At 55.0% G+C, this 14,657-nt stretch overlaps 1 protein-coding gene across 3 annotated transcripts in view; it reads right to left on the reverse strand.

Annotated features, from left to right (window-relative positions):
- GRIK3 (glutamate ionotropic receptor kainate type subunit 3) overlaps positions 1-14,657 on the reverse strand; it is a 219,171-nt gene that overhangs the window by 45,648 nt on the left and 158,866 nt on the right. For all 3 annotated transcript variants that reach the window (XM_032877282.1, XM_032877283.1, XM_032877281.1), the window contains exons 6-9: positions 12,220-12,393; positions 11,468-11,611; positions 6,242-6,349; positions 3,037-3,150 (exon numbers count right to left, since the gene is read on the reverse strand). In XM_032877282.1, coding sequence (XP_032733173.1) covers positions 3,037-3,150; positions 6,242-6,349; positions 11,468-11,611; positions 12,220-12,393 — 540 coding nt within the window. The remainder of the gene's footprint in view (positions 1-3,036; positions 3,151-6,241; positions 6,350-11,467; positions 11,612-12,219; positions 12,394-14,657) is intronic.

A 14,657-nucleotide genomic window follows, 5' to 3' on the forward strand; every position in this document is an offset into this window, starting at 1 on the left:
TGCATACTGTACTAGACCTGAGCTCCCCGGGGCCTGGATTTGTGATCAATAACAGTCATGAGGAACAACAGCAGCTCTCATTCCACATGCACTTGGTGCCATTCAGATTTATTAATCCCCCAGACCCTCAACTCCATGAAGTAGATACAATTAGTACCACCTTTCTTTTTCATGTGGGGAAACAGAGGCCTGGAGCAGTTAAGCAATTTCCTGGGGTCACACAGCTAATTAACTGGGAAGCCAGGGCTCAGACCCAAAAGTTTGTGCTCACAGTCTTGCCCCTGCACCCCGGTCACACTGCATGTCCCTAGCGGCTGCTGAGCTAGTGTTCGCCCGGATGAGGGGCGGGTGCACAGATAGGGCTGGGTGCGGGCCGTGAGCCAAGAGGGGCTTCTCTCTTTCCCCATCCCCGGGGGTGCCTGAGAGCCAGCAGGATGCTGCGGGTGGGACTTCCAGCAAGGGACTGAGTGCATCAGGTTGGGACCTTTGCAAGAAGCTGTGAGTGTTGATCAAGAAGCTTCCAGAAGGGCATAGGATGTCTGCCCGATCCTGCCACTACGGGTGTAGACAAATTCCGTGCACCTTTGCAGAAGGGTTTCACGCCCTTGAAATCAGGCTGCTGCTGCCATTTTAACAAAATGCACGCCCATGGTCTTTCAAGGTGTGTGTATCCGGTTTCCTTCTGGTGTATTAGGTCCAGCCTGCCGCTCCCTTGAGGGCATTGTTTTGTGGCTGAATCATCTGGGCCCACGTCATCACCCTTCTTCCTAATCTCTCCGAGCACACTCGTTTTACCTTTCTTTTTTTTTTTTTAAAGATTTTATTTATTTATTTGACAGACAGAGATCACAAGTAGGCAGAGAGGCAGGCAGAGAGAGAGAGAGAGAGGGAAACAGGCTCCCCGCTGAGCAGAGAGCCCGATGTGGGGCTCGATCCCAGGACCCTGAGATCATGACCTGAGCTGAAGGCAGAGGCTTTAACCCACTGAGCCACCCAGGCGCCCCTCGTTTTACCTTTCTTAATCTCATCTTGTGCGAAGTGTTTTATTTATATCTCACATTTTATGCAGCTCTGTTTTTAATCTTTTACCACCTTTTTATTATTTTATTTTTACCCTTTTATATTTTAGCTTTGTCACACTTTTATCCTTTTGCTTTCTGACATTTCGGTTTTACATTTTTTACCTTGTCTAGCTGGAGATGTTAATTATTTATTTTAATTTTTCGTCTTCCATAATGGCTTCCCTTTTCATCTCGTGTCTTATTTTCATTTTTCTCATTATTATTTTCCCTTTAACCTTTTTCTTTTGTTCCCTTTCAACTCTCTTCTTTTGTTTGCATCCACATCAATATCCTTTCAATGGCTCATCAGTCTCTAATCCCTTTGCTCTTTTTTGTTTGTTTCTTTTTAATCTTTCTAGATTTTTTTTTTTATAATTTCTCCCCTGTTCCTGATGAAATCCTTTGACTTAATGGTCTCAGCAGTCTGATTTTTATATTTTTTTTAGTTAACAAAAATTCAGTCAATAAAGGCAAGTGTTGGTGTTGAGGGCAATGCTGGGGGAAGGGGCTCATGCCCAAACCTGGGCAGGGGGGCAGGCATTTCCCCAGCCCTCCTGTCCTGGCTCTGTCACCAGTGGTTCACAGAACCATTGTGAGGGCTGCATCACCTTTGACCCGAATCCTCTCAGTGGTACAACCCTGGACACTGTGGGTGAGGCCCACGGGCTACAGGTGCTCCCTTGATTACGTGGACTACACTGGTGCCCCTGGTGTCTGCTGCTTACTGGGAGATTGGGGTTTAACTACCATGCCCCTTCTTGCTCCGGGGTGCCCACCACTTGCCACCAAGCATATGTCTGGTGAGTCACACTAGAGGGAGGGCACAGGACCGTTCCATGGTGCCCGGTTGAGCTGCCCCCCCCAGTGGGAGGCAGGTGGGGCAACTGTATCCCAGCGCCCTGGAAGGGTCCCGAGCCAGGTGTGCAACCCTGTTCTCTGGGTCCATCCCAGGCAGCCTTACTTGGTCTGAGCACTCCAAACCTGGCTGAGCCCTCCACTCTATACAGGATTTGCTCTATTCATATTCATGCATTTATTGTATTATATGTGCTTAGTTATAAGCAGTTATAAGGAGAAGCTGACCAAAATTGCCCTTCAAAGGTCTTTGGTCAGAAGCTACTGGGTGGTGATCAGGCTGCCTCTCCCAGCATGGCCCAGCGTGGGTCCCCCAAAACCGTGTTGAGTCTCTGAAAGGGTGGGTTCTGAGTCTCTGGACCCCCTGGAGGCCTTCCAGAAAGGGCTGGTGCACGGGGAGGGGGCACAACACTGGCCAGTTAAGAGGGCAGTGGCATGGGTGTGTCTTTCTCCCCATCCTGAGTTCCAAGGTACAGAGAGCCTCGGAGATGCCAAGAGCCACACCTTGGGGCAGAAGAAGGAGGTGCTCTTCGGTTTGGGGAATGGAGGGAGGATGGCAAGCTGAGTGACCATGGAGCTGAGCTCTTGGGATGGGTACTGTGGCCTATGGCCTGTGGGCTCCCCGCACCGGCTGGGCTCTCCGGGTGTGGCCACAGCACCCACCACAGCTGGGGGGACCATGGAGAAGGGCCTTTTCTCTGGGAGCTGAGGTGAAGAGGGGGGCCCAGAGTCCTGGGGCAGAGGGCAGCTACCCTGTCTACCCCATCGTGGTTTGTACTTGGGCTCAGGGGTGGGTGGGTGGTGGGAGATGCAAACACACAGGCCTCTGCAGGTGGGCTTCCAAGCAGATCTCAGACAGGTGTGAGGACCAGTCCACCCCGCCTTTCGGAGCAGGCCACTGACAGCCACCCCCTGGGGTCTTTGGCCTGTGACCATGAGCAAGTTGCTGTGTTCCAATGACTGCGGGCTTTCTGAGAGACCCTCTGTGTTTCCACAGCACCTCCCCCGTCTCCCAGGCTCGAAGCAGCCCCGAGAGGTGCCCGGTCTGTGCTGCCCAGTCTGGGTCCTTCCACCCATCCCCGGCTCACATAGTCCCTCCTGTGGGGTGGCAGGCTCTTACCAGCACGGTGGTGACGATGAGCGATCTGTTTGTCAGAGAGTCTGTGACATTAGGGCCTCGGCCTTTGGCGACCTCCGTGATGTTGAGCCCCTCTGCAGGACTCCACACACCCACCTGGATGGACAGACAGACAGAGAACAGGGCCTTCCAACCTTTCTCCACACCAACAAGGCCTTTTGCTCGTTCCTCTTCCTCAGGAGCATCACGAGGTAACATGCTGGGAGCTGACCTTTCAGACCACCCTGTTGCCTCTCTTCTTCGGGGAGGAGGCCCTCAAGGTGTCGAGTCTCCTGAATTCTGCCACCTACCCGCCTTTGCTGGCAACACCAGCACAGCTGGTGGGAAAATGCAGAGGAGAAGGTAAGCATAGATACAGCCCGGAGACCTCAGCCCAGGCAGGGGTGGAGCAGGTGCACTAAGAAATCAGAGGTCCTGGGGCAGAGGTACTCCGAGCCTGGTGGGCCTCCTCTTTCTGGGGAAGATGCTGGGCACCCAGTCACTCACTCACTGGGTCTCCACTCAGGTGCCACCTCCTAGAGCCACGCAGCCTCCATAGCCGGGCAGGGCCTGGAGCCAGGGAGATGTTCGCTAAGCATTTGTAGAATGGGTTAACAGCGGAGGAGATGTGTCCCCTGCAGGAAGGCAGGCCGGGCAGGAGCGGGTCTTTGTAGTCGTTTTGGGGATCGCAAACCAGAGTGGAGGGCCCTCCCTGCGGGCCCGATTGCCACTGGGTTTGGAGGCAGTTTGCTTTGTGGTTTTACTTGTAAAGTGGGCAGATGGGGTGGGGTGGCGAAGGTGGCATCGTTGGTGTCCCCACAGTGCCCTGGTTGCTACGAGGCCCGAAGCTGGAGAAGGCCGGGCAAGAGCCAGCTGACTAACCCTTCTAATATCCCGGTCCTTGGGAAGGTGCTCTGCTGCCCAGCTCCGCTCCCCTCCCAGGTCCTTTCTCTCAAGGATGGTCTTGGCATGCCCATTCTGTCCTTGGCCTAGCTGGGGGGCACTCAGGAAACTTAATCAATTAAACAGAGAGGCCGAACGCAAACATCCCATTCAGAGAGCTGCGCAAAGCAGATAGCAGGGGGCCTTGTAATTATGCCTGGGTAATTCTGCCCTAATCCTCCCAGAGCCATGAGCGGGAGCTGGTGGGATCAGCTGTGACCCGGCTTAGCAAACAAAAGCCAGGAGACAAGAGGCAGGTGGCTGTGTTTGGGCTTAGCACCCTCTCCAGGCAGGATTTCTGTCTGCGCAGACCCCCCAGAGCCCAGAGGAGGATGGTGTCAGAGAGACCCTTCTCTCAGGTGGGCTGAGCTCACAAGGGGCCCCAGCAGCCCACCTGGAGGCCCCACAAACATCTGTCCAGAGGTTCCTGAGCAGCTGGAATCCTGTCCCCCACAAGCATCTATATGACTTCCAACTGTGAAGCACCAGGTGCCCTGAGGACATAAGAAGGGCTAGGACAGAGGAGTCCCCAGCCCCCACAGAGACTGTCTGCCCTCGGTCCAGGTGGCTGTGAGCAGGGCCCCCGGGAGGGCTCTTCCTGGGTGTTAGCTGTAGTCTAACACCCAGGGATGGGCTCAGAGAGGGAGAGCTGTCGCGATCTACTGCCAAGTCTGCTGCAGGCCCGGGAGCACCTAGCAGGGGTGTATGGGCAGGTGGAAGCTCTCCTCAGAATTTGAGGCCAGCCCCAGCGACCGACAGCTGACAGAGCAAAAATGAGACTCCATTTGAGTGGGAATCATTGCAGTGACACTGGCGGACGCGGAAGGGCCCCCCAGCGTGGCCAGGTTGAAGCACGAAGCACTGCCCCGTGAGAACTTGGACATGAGGAGGTTGGACCAACAGGTCTCCCTGATTTTAGGAGCAGAGGCCGCAGCCCCTGTGCCTCAGGGGCTGATGCTGTATGTGGCATGAAAGAGTGATAGAGGAGAGGTGGGGTTTCCCTGGCCGGCCCTACCCAGGGGCCCACAGGAGTCTATGGGGAGACTCAGGGGTGAATGGAGTTAACTTGGCCATGAGGTACAACCCAGCCACAGCCAGGTGTGTGCCTGAGGGAGGGAACCCAGGAGACAGAGGCCACTCCTACAAGCAAGGAGCCCCGAAGGCAAAAAAGGGGCCCATGGGAGTGGGTGTGAATGGGCCATGGGGAATGTTCTGGGGGCCCTGGAGCCTGGGCCTGGAAAGACAGATTGGGTTATTTCTTGGAGAGCCATAAAGGCCCAGGAGAGACGCTGGGGTTTCACTCGGCACTGGGGGACCACAGACACCAGTGGAGCAGGGCAGGGCTGTGCTCTGGGAAGCTGTGCACGCAAGTGTGTGTGTGTGTGTGTGTGTGTGTGTGTGTGTGTACACTCAGGAAGGCGGGAGGCTCAGGGTAGAGGTGGAGAAGCCAGGGTGCTGAAATCATCCAAGGAAGAGGCCTGACCCAGGGCAGACAGCAGGGGACAGGAGAGTAATCAGGGCATCCTGAAGGCGCAAAAGTATCAGAGCCGGCCCCTCCCTCTCTGGGCTTTTGCTCCCTGCACTTCGTACCCCCACTCCCAGGGCTGGACAGACGCCCTGATGTGAGAGAGGGTGGCCGAGCCTTTGGGCCAAGGTCCCAGGGATGTGCAGAATCAGGGGCTAATGTGGACTCTTCTCCTCAACCCGGCAGCCTGACTTGACAGAATACATGGATGATTCCCAGACAGCAGAACTGGCCTCATTATAAACATTTGCTGGTGGCCAGATGGAGGCCTCGGCCCCAGAAGGGTCTGCCATCCTCATCCAGACCCCCGGAATCACTGAGGCCTTAGAAACCAAGAGCGGAGTGTTCAGAATCCATACACTTCTACCTGTCTTCAAGGATAAGAACAAACTCCGGTTCTCACACAAGCAATCATGTTGCTTAATTGTGGATTAAATGCTTCCAGTGACAGTGAGCTCACTATTCCCCAGGTAGGCACTCCCAGTTGTTGAAGTTTGTTACCCAAAGTCAGGTCTGTCCTTCTGCCCTCTCCCTGAGCTTTACATTACTGTTCCCAGGTTAAGCACCCCCAGGGGCCTGTGCTCACAGGGTGACCGCTGGGGTGTCGGCCATGGCCACTGTGTTCTCCACTCCTTCAGCCCAACCATGCCTTCAGGTTCTCCAAAGGGCCAAGGCACAGGCCACGCCAGGTCATGTCAAGTCCCCCAGGTCTGGTCCCTCCCTCTCCTGAGCACCACGTACCTTCTCCAGGCCATCCTCCTTCAGGCTGATGATGTCCAGATCAAAATCTGTCCGTAAGCCACTGGTTTTGTTGAAAACAATCCGTCCAGTTAATCCTTCCCACTGAGCCTGCCGGAAGGGAGAGGGCACAGCGGCAATTCCTCGGGCTCATAAATCATCATTCGGTACAACTGTACAATGCTTCATTTTAATTACTCTTTGCACTGATACTGTTCCCCCAAGACCATGATTAATTAATAATCACCTCCATCATTGCTCGGGCTGTGGTGCGAGCCAGCGATTTCCATAAATTCTATTATGCTCTTTAGCCAGCGTTACATTAGCACCTTCTCGTGTACAACATCGATCTCAGATGCACTCAAATGAGCCCCCGCCTTGAAGCCATGAGGAGGGGGAGCCTACGGCATGTCCCCAGAGAGGGGCAGGGAGGCAGGCGGGCGGCGTGGGGCAGGAAAGACCTGCGCAGAGGCGGGAAAGCCGAGGGGCCAAGCCAGTCCCGGCTAGAGGACCAGACGCTTGGAGGAGAGCAGGAGGAGACAGAGAAGTCCCCTTCTCCCCCGCTCCATGGGGTTACGGATATGAATTCAGGGGACAGAATGCCAGGTCCATCCACAATTTGCTGTGCGACCTGGGGGATTACGCTCTCCTCTCTGTCTCAGGTTCCTCAACTACAGAATGGAATCCGTAATAGTACCAAAATGCCACGAAGGAGGAATGAGATAAATTCTGTAAAATACTTAAGACGGTGCACGGTACATACTCGGGCCCTGGACAAATGGCAGATTTTTTGATCTTTTGTTGCCATCAACATCGCTAACACAGAGAGTCTGGGGTTCGGAGAACACCCCGGGCCCAAGTTGAGGTCTGGATAGGAGTAGGCGATCTGTGGCTGACGGCCCCAATTTCCTGGGCTGCCTGTTTCTGTTTCCTAAACAGTGGATTAGAACTCGACCACACCCACATGTTTACTTATTGTCTTTGGTGGCTCTGGCCCAGGGACTGCAGGCCTGAACAGTTACAAAGAGACCATCTGGCCCACAAAGCTTCAATATTTACTCTCTGGCCTGTGACAGAAAAAATTTGCGGCCTCCTTTCTCGAAAATACCCTTTCGGGGGGTGCCCAGAGTTTACCTACGAAGTATTTCCTACCGCTCAGAGCATGTAACCTGCCGTCTGGTGGTGCAGGCCGGGTGAGGTCACCATCCCCATGTCACAGACAAGGAAGCGGCCCGAGGGCAGAGCACCTGTCATCCAAGCTCAGATCCCGGCGTCCCATCTCCCTCTGAGGCTGGAGCTATGTTCTTTCTCTCCCTTCTCCGCAAGGGTGGGAGGCCGCAGGCACCCAGGTGAATGTCCGAATGCCTTCTATGGGCTTTCTATGTCTGGGAGAGCAAACCCACGCATCCTGGAGTCCTTGGGGACCAGGGGAGCTGTGGGCTGATGGGACTGGGAAGGAGGCGCCAGAGCATGTGGGGGTTTTGAGGGTGCGGGAAGTCCTGAATATCGCAGTCCTTGCCTTCCCACCGTCCTTAGTCCTTGCCTAACCACGCGGGTCAATATCCCCTGTGGGTTCTGAAAAAGGTTTCGGGGCCTCTCCTTGGCCGAACGCCCATGACCCTCATGTTTACACTCACAGTGTGACAGCCACATTCATGGGATCATGGATCCCTGGAGGCCACAGTGACGCCTGTGGGGCTCTCCAAACACTTGGGCAGCTCTAAGGCAGCGTGGGAAGACTGAGGCAGAGAGGGGTGGGGCCCGGAAAGGGTCTGGGAGGTTGTTCAAAGGAGATGGATAGAATGTGATCTAACCTCTTTGAGCTTCAGGAGGGGAAAATGACCTGTTTCCTAGGTGTTAAAAAAGATGCATGAAGTGCGTAGAAAGCGCCTGGCCTCCACACCTGAGACTATGTGGCCTATACTGCTGTTTCTTCTTTGTGGTTTCCTTTCATGGAGCTCCCCGGGACCAGGGCTGGCGCTTGGCTGGGAGGAGGGCTGGTTACTTGGGCCAGGGCCTGAGGCCTCAGCAGAAATCCCATCATAGAAAGCTAACCTCCTTCCCTGAATGCACTGATTTCGTCTCGTGACATTCCTGCCTGGTGTGTGTCACTGTCGCTCCCGTTTCATGGTCCTAGACACTGAGGCTCAAAGAGGGGCTGAGCTATACACAAAGTCCCTCATCATGGTGGTGCAGGGCAGAAGCCTGGGCAGCAGGAACAGAGCTGAAGAGCTTGGCCTCACCATGCCCAAGTTTTGAGGGAGAGGCTTCTAGAGCCCAGGGGGCCGGAAACGGGGCTGGGGACAGAGATGGAAAGATCAGAGAAGGTGAAGACCTCTGTTTATGGCTTCACAGAGATGCTCAGCTCCCTGTCACTGCGGGCTGCCTTCCCCTACTCTGCACCCTAGGCTCTCTCCGGCCCCCCCGGGGAAATCACAGCAGGTGCCTTCAAACCTGCATTCAGAGTGAGAAGACTTCCCCCTTGTCAGCTGTGGAGGAATGAAATGCCAGCAAGGGCGTAGACTGTTGGTGGGCGGGCGGGCGGGCAGGGCAGGGGGCCACTGGCAGCTCCGCCCCGTGACATTTCCTGGCCTGCCTGCCCCTTCCAGCCACCGCTCAAGACTTGCTAAATGAAAGATGCTTCACACGCTCTGAACTCCGGCCTGGTATTTTCCAGCTCCTCTCGGAAATGCCAAGTCTTTAAAATGATTTACTGTCACGCAGTCAGGTGGGGAGACGGGCAGCTCGGAAATGGTCTAAGGGAAGACGGTGTGCTGGGCTCAGGCGGGCGACTCGGGTCCCAGGCTCCGGCCACTGTGGCATTGCGGGCAAGCCACGTGGCTGCTCTGGGCCTCCGTTTCCACCGTCCTCAGATGCAGGCGACACAGAGATGTCCCTGAAGGGGCTCTTGTAAAGGAGCGTGAGTGTTGAGAGCCACTCGCCTGGCCAGCAGCCAGGAAACAGGAGGTACACCCGGGTAAGCCGGTCAGCCCCGGGAGGGAGAAGGGGGCCCCTTCCTCTGGCGTACGCCATGACGAACCTGGTCCCCTCAGGGCTTCAGAACTGAGCCTCAAAAATTCCAAGAGGTGAGGGGCAAGCAGGGTGGGCATTCCCCAAAACGATGTGGCCTGGGGAGCCTCGTTAGCTAGAAACCCACCTGGGAACGAGAAGCCACAGCGAGGCAGTCATAGTGACAGAGAACATAGCAGTCGCCCCTCTGTTGAGTATTGACTCTGTGCTAGCCTCTGGCCTAAGTGCTCCACACACACCCTAACTCACTTCTTCCTGCAACAACCCTAAGAAAGTCTCCAGACTGCAGAGGCAGACCTAAGGCACAGAGAGGTTCAGAGCTTGTCAAAGGTCCCACAGCTAAAAAGTGGATAAAACTTCAAAGGCATTTTTGTGTGGCTCATAAGGGACCCCAGGTTGTGGCTTGGGTCACCGACCCCCTCACTCCGGCCTCTGGCCCCTCTGCCGGATGCCTGCCGAGGAAGGAGACACAGTGGGCTAGGAGTCAGGCCTCAGAGCTCCCGGAGAACAAGTGGGTGATCCCCCAGGTTAACCAGGCCTGCTCAGGTCACTGGACAATCAGCCTTCTTCTGCAGTTTTGAGGGGCTGGGTCAGAAGGGACTGTCATATTCCCCTTATGCCAACACAGCTGACACCGGATGGAGCCCCTTCTGGGCATGAGGAGAGCCAGTGGCAAGGACTTCATGCCTCCCTCACCACGATGGTGAGAAGATGTTTGCCATGGGGGGAAATGGATGCTCGGGGATGTCTAGGAACATGTGTGAAGCCACACAGCCGGGAGAGGCAGAGATGAGCTCCACGGGCATGTGCGTCAGACTCTACAGCCCGTGTCCCATCCCCATTCCTTTAGGCGCCATTCCCAAGCAGGGATGGGGACCCCGGGACTTGCAGGAAAGCCCCCCTGTCTGCTGCGTATAAGGTGGTGACTCTCTTCACTATACACCCTCCTAGAGCTGCCTTCCTTTGCACGTGGGGTTACGTCCCCGAACGCGAGGACTCGATTCACATCTGCTCCCTCCTGGGGCTGTGAGCTCGGTGAGCGCCGGGGATCGTCCGCCTTGGTCCCACTGGATCCCCAGGCCTGGTGCCCAGCAGGTCCACAACAGCCAGCTGCTGAATAATGGAATGAGCGCTCAAGGCAGCCTGACTCACGGGTCCGGTGTGACTGCCACGGAGCCACCGTCATACACCCCTTTCCAAGGGCTTCTCTCCACGGCACCTGGAGTCGCCTGGACATGGTCACTCCTCTGACCCGGGCTAACCCTGCCCCGATCTCCTCTCCGAGCCTTCTTCATCCACCATTTACTGGGATTTGATTCTGCCCACGTCCTGGTGAGATGCTCTGTGGACAGTTTGTACACCGTCTTCTCAGCAACACCAAGGCCAGTACTCTTTATGCCCATTTTACAGCCAAGGAAACTGAGAATCAAAAGATTGATCCTCTCACCCAAAGTCACACAGCTTATTGCGATACTGCCAGACTGCTTGGTCCTGGCCTTAGCTTCCCCACCTGTAAAATGGGAACGATGAACTGCCATCCACAGCTTACAAGGACAAGAATGATGGAGACTCCTTCGCAATTATCGGCTGTGACTGTGCATGTCAATGGTTGTCTCACAGCAGGACAGATTTCTGCTCTCTGGTCCCTCTGAATCAGCCCTAAGGATGGGACTTCTCCATAGCCGCAGAGCTGGGGTCCCGGGGGGCCCATGATGTGAAGAGGGGTTTGGAGGGCTGATTATCTGGCCAGCCTCCTCTGCCCCGCCACTGCCCTGAGCCCTGCCCCGCTTTCCACACAGGGGTCTCGTCTCAGCTTCCTGGCATGCTTTGTACCCCATTTTGCAGATGAGGCAACCAAGGCTCAGCAAGGTTCTCCAGCTTGCCCAAGGTCACACAGCCAGGGGCAGAGACTCTCATCTGTCACACTGGAAAGCCCACGCAGGTTCTGCTGACAATGCAGACTGCCCATGGCGACCCTTGGAGGCACCAGGGCCATAGCCTCTCAACTGCCCTGTGAGATTGGTCCTGTCCATCCCATTTTCACCCAAGGAACAGAGGCTCAGAGATGTGAACCAATGTGCCCAGGTTCGTGTGGACTGGAACTCGATTCTGCCTGCCTCCCACACCTGCGCCTTGGCTCTGCAGCACCAAAGACCCCCAGCAAGGAGGCCCGGGCGGGGGCGGCGGGGCAGAACTCACCTCCTTGATGAAGTTCATGAAGCGGCCGCCAAAGCGCCAGGCCTTGTGCCGATGGCACTGCAGGGAGTTCACGGTCATCTGCGGGGCCCGCTGGTAGCACACGGACACGATGTGGACGGCGTCGTACAGTAAGGCCGCGTCAGTCTGGAGGGCAGGGTATGTAGGGGTTGCCTGAGAGCAGGTCCCCAGCCACGAGGGAACTGCTCTGACCCCTCTCCCCTCCCCAAACAGGCACATGGGGTCCTGACAAGGGAAAGGCCCGGAGTGACCCCGCCCATGCCCCCAGTGAAGGCCAGGCTTGGGTGTCCTTGCTGTCCAGCTGATACCCAACTCCTAGCCTGTCTGCGGCTCAGACCGTCTCCTTCCTGGTCCTTCTCCCTCATCCCATCGCTCCTGCTGCTCCCAGGCCCTATACACACCTTCTCCTTCGCTGCCTCCTGGGCTCCAGCTGGTTACAGCTCAGAGCCCTCTGTGGCCAGGACCCCCGGTCTTTATCCTCGCACTCTGTAATACCCCAAGGACAAATAGCGTATGATTTCATTTAGTATCCCTCTATTGCCCTTGAAGGGGACTGTGTCTGATTCCTTGTGTTCCCAGGGTCCACCTTGAGGTCTGGTTGATACAAGACAGGTCTTAGGAAGGGAAATGGCAGCAGGGAAGACAGAGGTAGGGAAGAGAGGACTGAAGAAGGAACGGAGTGGGGGTTGCGAAAGAAGGGGCACCCGCGGATGTGGCCCGCCTGGCTGGGATACCATCATCACGCCGTCTAGCAGGCCAGACTCTGCCCGGGGAGCCGCCTGCAGCCGCTCCATGGACCACTTCTCCACGATGGCTGAGACATGTGGGTTGTCCACGTTGAGGATCCGGAACCCCGTCAGGTTCACCCCTGAGTAGCGGTAGGGCTCCAGGTCTAATGCATATAGATCCTGGGTGGAAAGAGGTTCAAGTTAATAAAGGTGTGGCCTGCTGTATGCTCCAGCCACCCCTCACCCTGGCCACCACTTCCCACCCCCGACTCCCTTCTCTGAGTGCTGGGAGCCCAAGGTTGCAACTCCCTGCAGAGCGCTTCCCGGTTCCAGGTGAGGCTTGGCATCGGTGGAGAGCCCGCAGGAGGGCCGGACGGGGAATCAACTAGAACGTCTTCGGACGGGTGGCTGACCTCACAGACTCACCGCTGCCCCCACCCCTGGGCAGGTGGCTCTGCTGGATTCTTCGTCTACAAAATGGGCCTCATACCTCCTTGATAGGACCCAGGACAACAGTTCACATAAAAGGCCCGGCCCAGAACATCAGAGGAGTTTGCTAATGGTCATAATGGTCATGTCCGATGACGGGGACACCCACTTTGGGAGGACCAAGAGCCCTGGGCCTGGGCATCTCCCAGTGACCCAGAGAGAAGCTGTTGTATCCCCCACGAAAGACTATTTTTTTAAAAATTCCTTTTCCTAGCTTTCGCACAGGGAAGGAAACCATCAACCAAATGAATAGGCTGAAAGGGACAACTTGAGAAGATGCTCACTGTCACTCATCACCAGGGAAATGCCCATTTCCAAAACCGCAAGAAGCGATCACCTCCCACCTGCCAGAATGGCTAAGATCAGAAGACATCACAAGTGTCGGCAGGGATGTGAAGAAGAAGGAACCTTCATGCATGGGTCGGGGGAACACAAACCCGTGCAGCCACTCTGGAAGGCGGTACGGAGTCTCCTCAAAGAATTATTAAAACTAAAACTTCCCTACGATCTCGCAATTCCACTCTGGGTATTCATCTGAAGAAAGCAGAAAAACTAATTTGAAAACAGAGGTGCGCTCCTATGTTCACTACGGCACTGCTTACAAGAGCCAAGATATGGAAGTGTCCATCCACGGGTAACGGATAAAGACCACGTGGTGTATACGTACAGAGGAATATAACTCAGCCATAAGGAGAACGACGTCCTGCTACTTGTACACTGTGGCTAGACCTCTAGGACATTATGCTGACTGAAGTCAGACAGAGAAGGACAAATAGCGTATGATTTCATTTAGATATATGGAATCTAAAAAACAAAACAAGCTCATAGGTACAGAGAACAAACTGGTGGATGCCAGAAGGGAGAGGGGTGGGGGGATGGGCCAAATAAGTCAAGGCGGTGAAGAGATACAAAGTTCCAGTTATCAAATAAGTAAGTCATGGGGATGTCATGCGCCTAGAGAATGCAGTCAACAATAGGGTAATCACTTTGTATGGTGACAGATGATAACCAAAGCTTTTGTGGGGATCATTTTGTAATGTATAGAAATACTGATTGGCTGTCCGGTACTCCTGAAATGAACATAATATTGTAGGTCAATTAAAATTCAATTAAAAAATGGTCTTTCTGCTCGGGACTCAAAGAATGCTGCTGCCTTCTTCTCTCCCCTCACCTCTGACATCACCAGCCAGGTCTCATCACCTGCTGTGTCCTGGGAGCAGTGGAATAACAATCAGGCTTTCTGTCCATAGTCAGGTGGTATCCAGTCTGGTGTAAGGAGTAGACCCCAGCCTAGGGGCCAGGAAGCCTGGTCTTAATGCATGGGGCATTCGAGCTTCAGCACTTCACAGCTCCAGCTCTGGGGCAAGGGGAGCCTTGAGGCAAGGAGACAGCGAGGGATTGAGGGGAGGCGTGTGTGTGTGTGGAGGGAGAAGCCAGGTGCTAAGCTAGGAGAAGCGGCAGTGGTGAGGAGGTAGGGAGAGCAGAGCAGAGCAGAGCTCCCTCCTGTTAAGAAAAAAACCCCCAAACTTATAAAAAAGGCAGAAGGAGAGCAGCATCTCCATTCAATGCAGTATGGGAGTGTCCCTTACCAGGCCAGCCCAGCCCTGTGATCCTCCCGGAGAAGGGGCCCAGGTCTGACTTCACAGCCAGCTGCTGCTTGAAGGTCCAGACTCTGGGTTAACTTGGAGGTCGTGGCCCATTGAAAAGATAAACCCCGATGTGGTGGCTTTATTACCCTTGCAGGACATTAATCTGTTTTGTAACCAACTGAACCGTCTTATTTGGTGTTTTTCCCTCCCAATAAAAACTCAATCCCTCCCAAGCTCTCTGAGCCTGTCTTACCATCCTACTGGCTCCCTTGTTAACGAGTTGGATGTACCTTTGACACATGTGCATCCTATATTTGCATGAGCCATTTTTTACTTTTTGAGAAAACATATTATTATGACGATCTA

This window comes from Lontra canadensis, unplaced genomic scaffold, assembly GCF_010015895.1.
Source record: "Lontra canadensis isolate GAN:19392208 unplaced genomic scaffold, GSC_riverotter_1.0 scaffold60, whole genome shotgun sequence".
Taxonomy (NCBI): Eukaryota; Metazoa; Chordata; class Mammalia; order Carnivora; family Mustelidae; genus Lontra; species Lontra canadensis.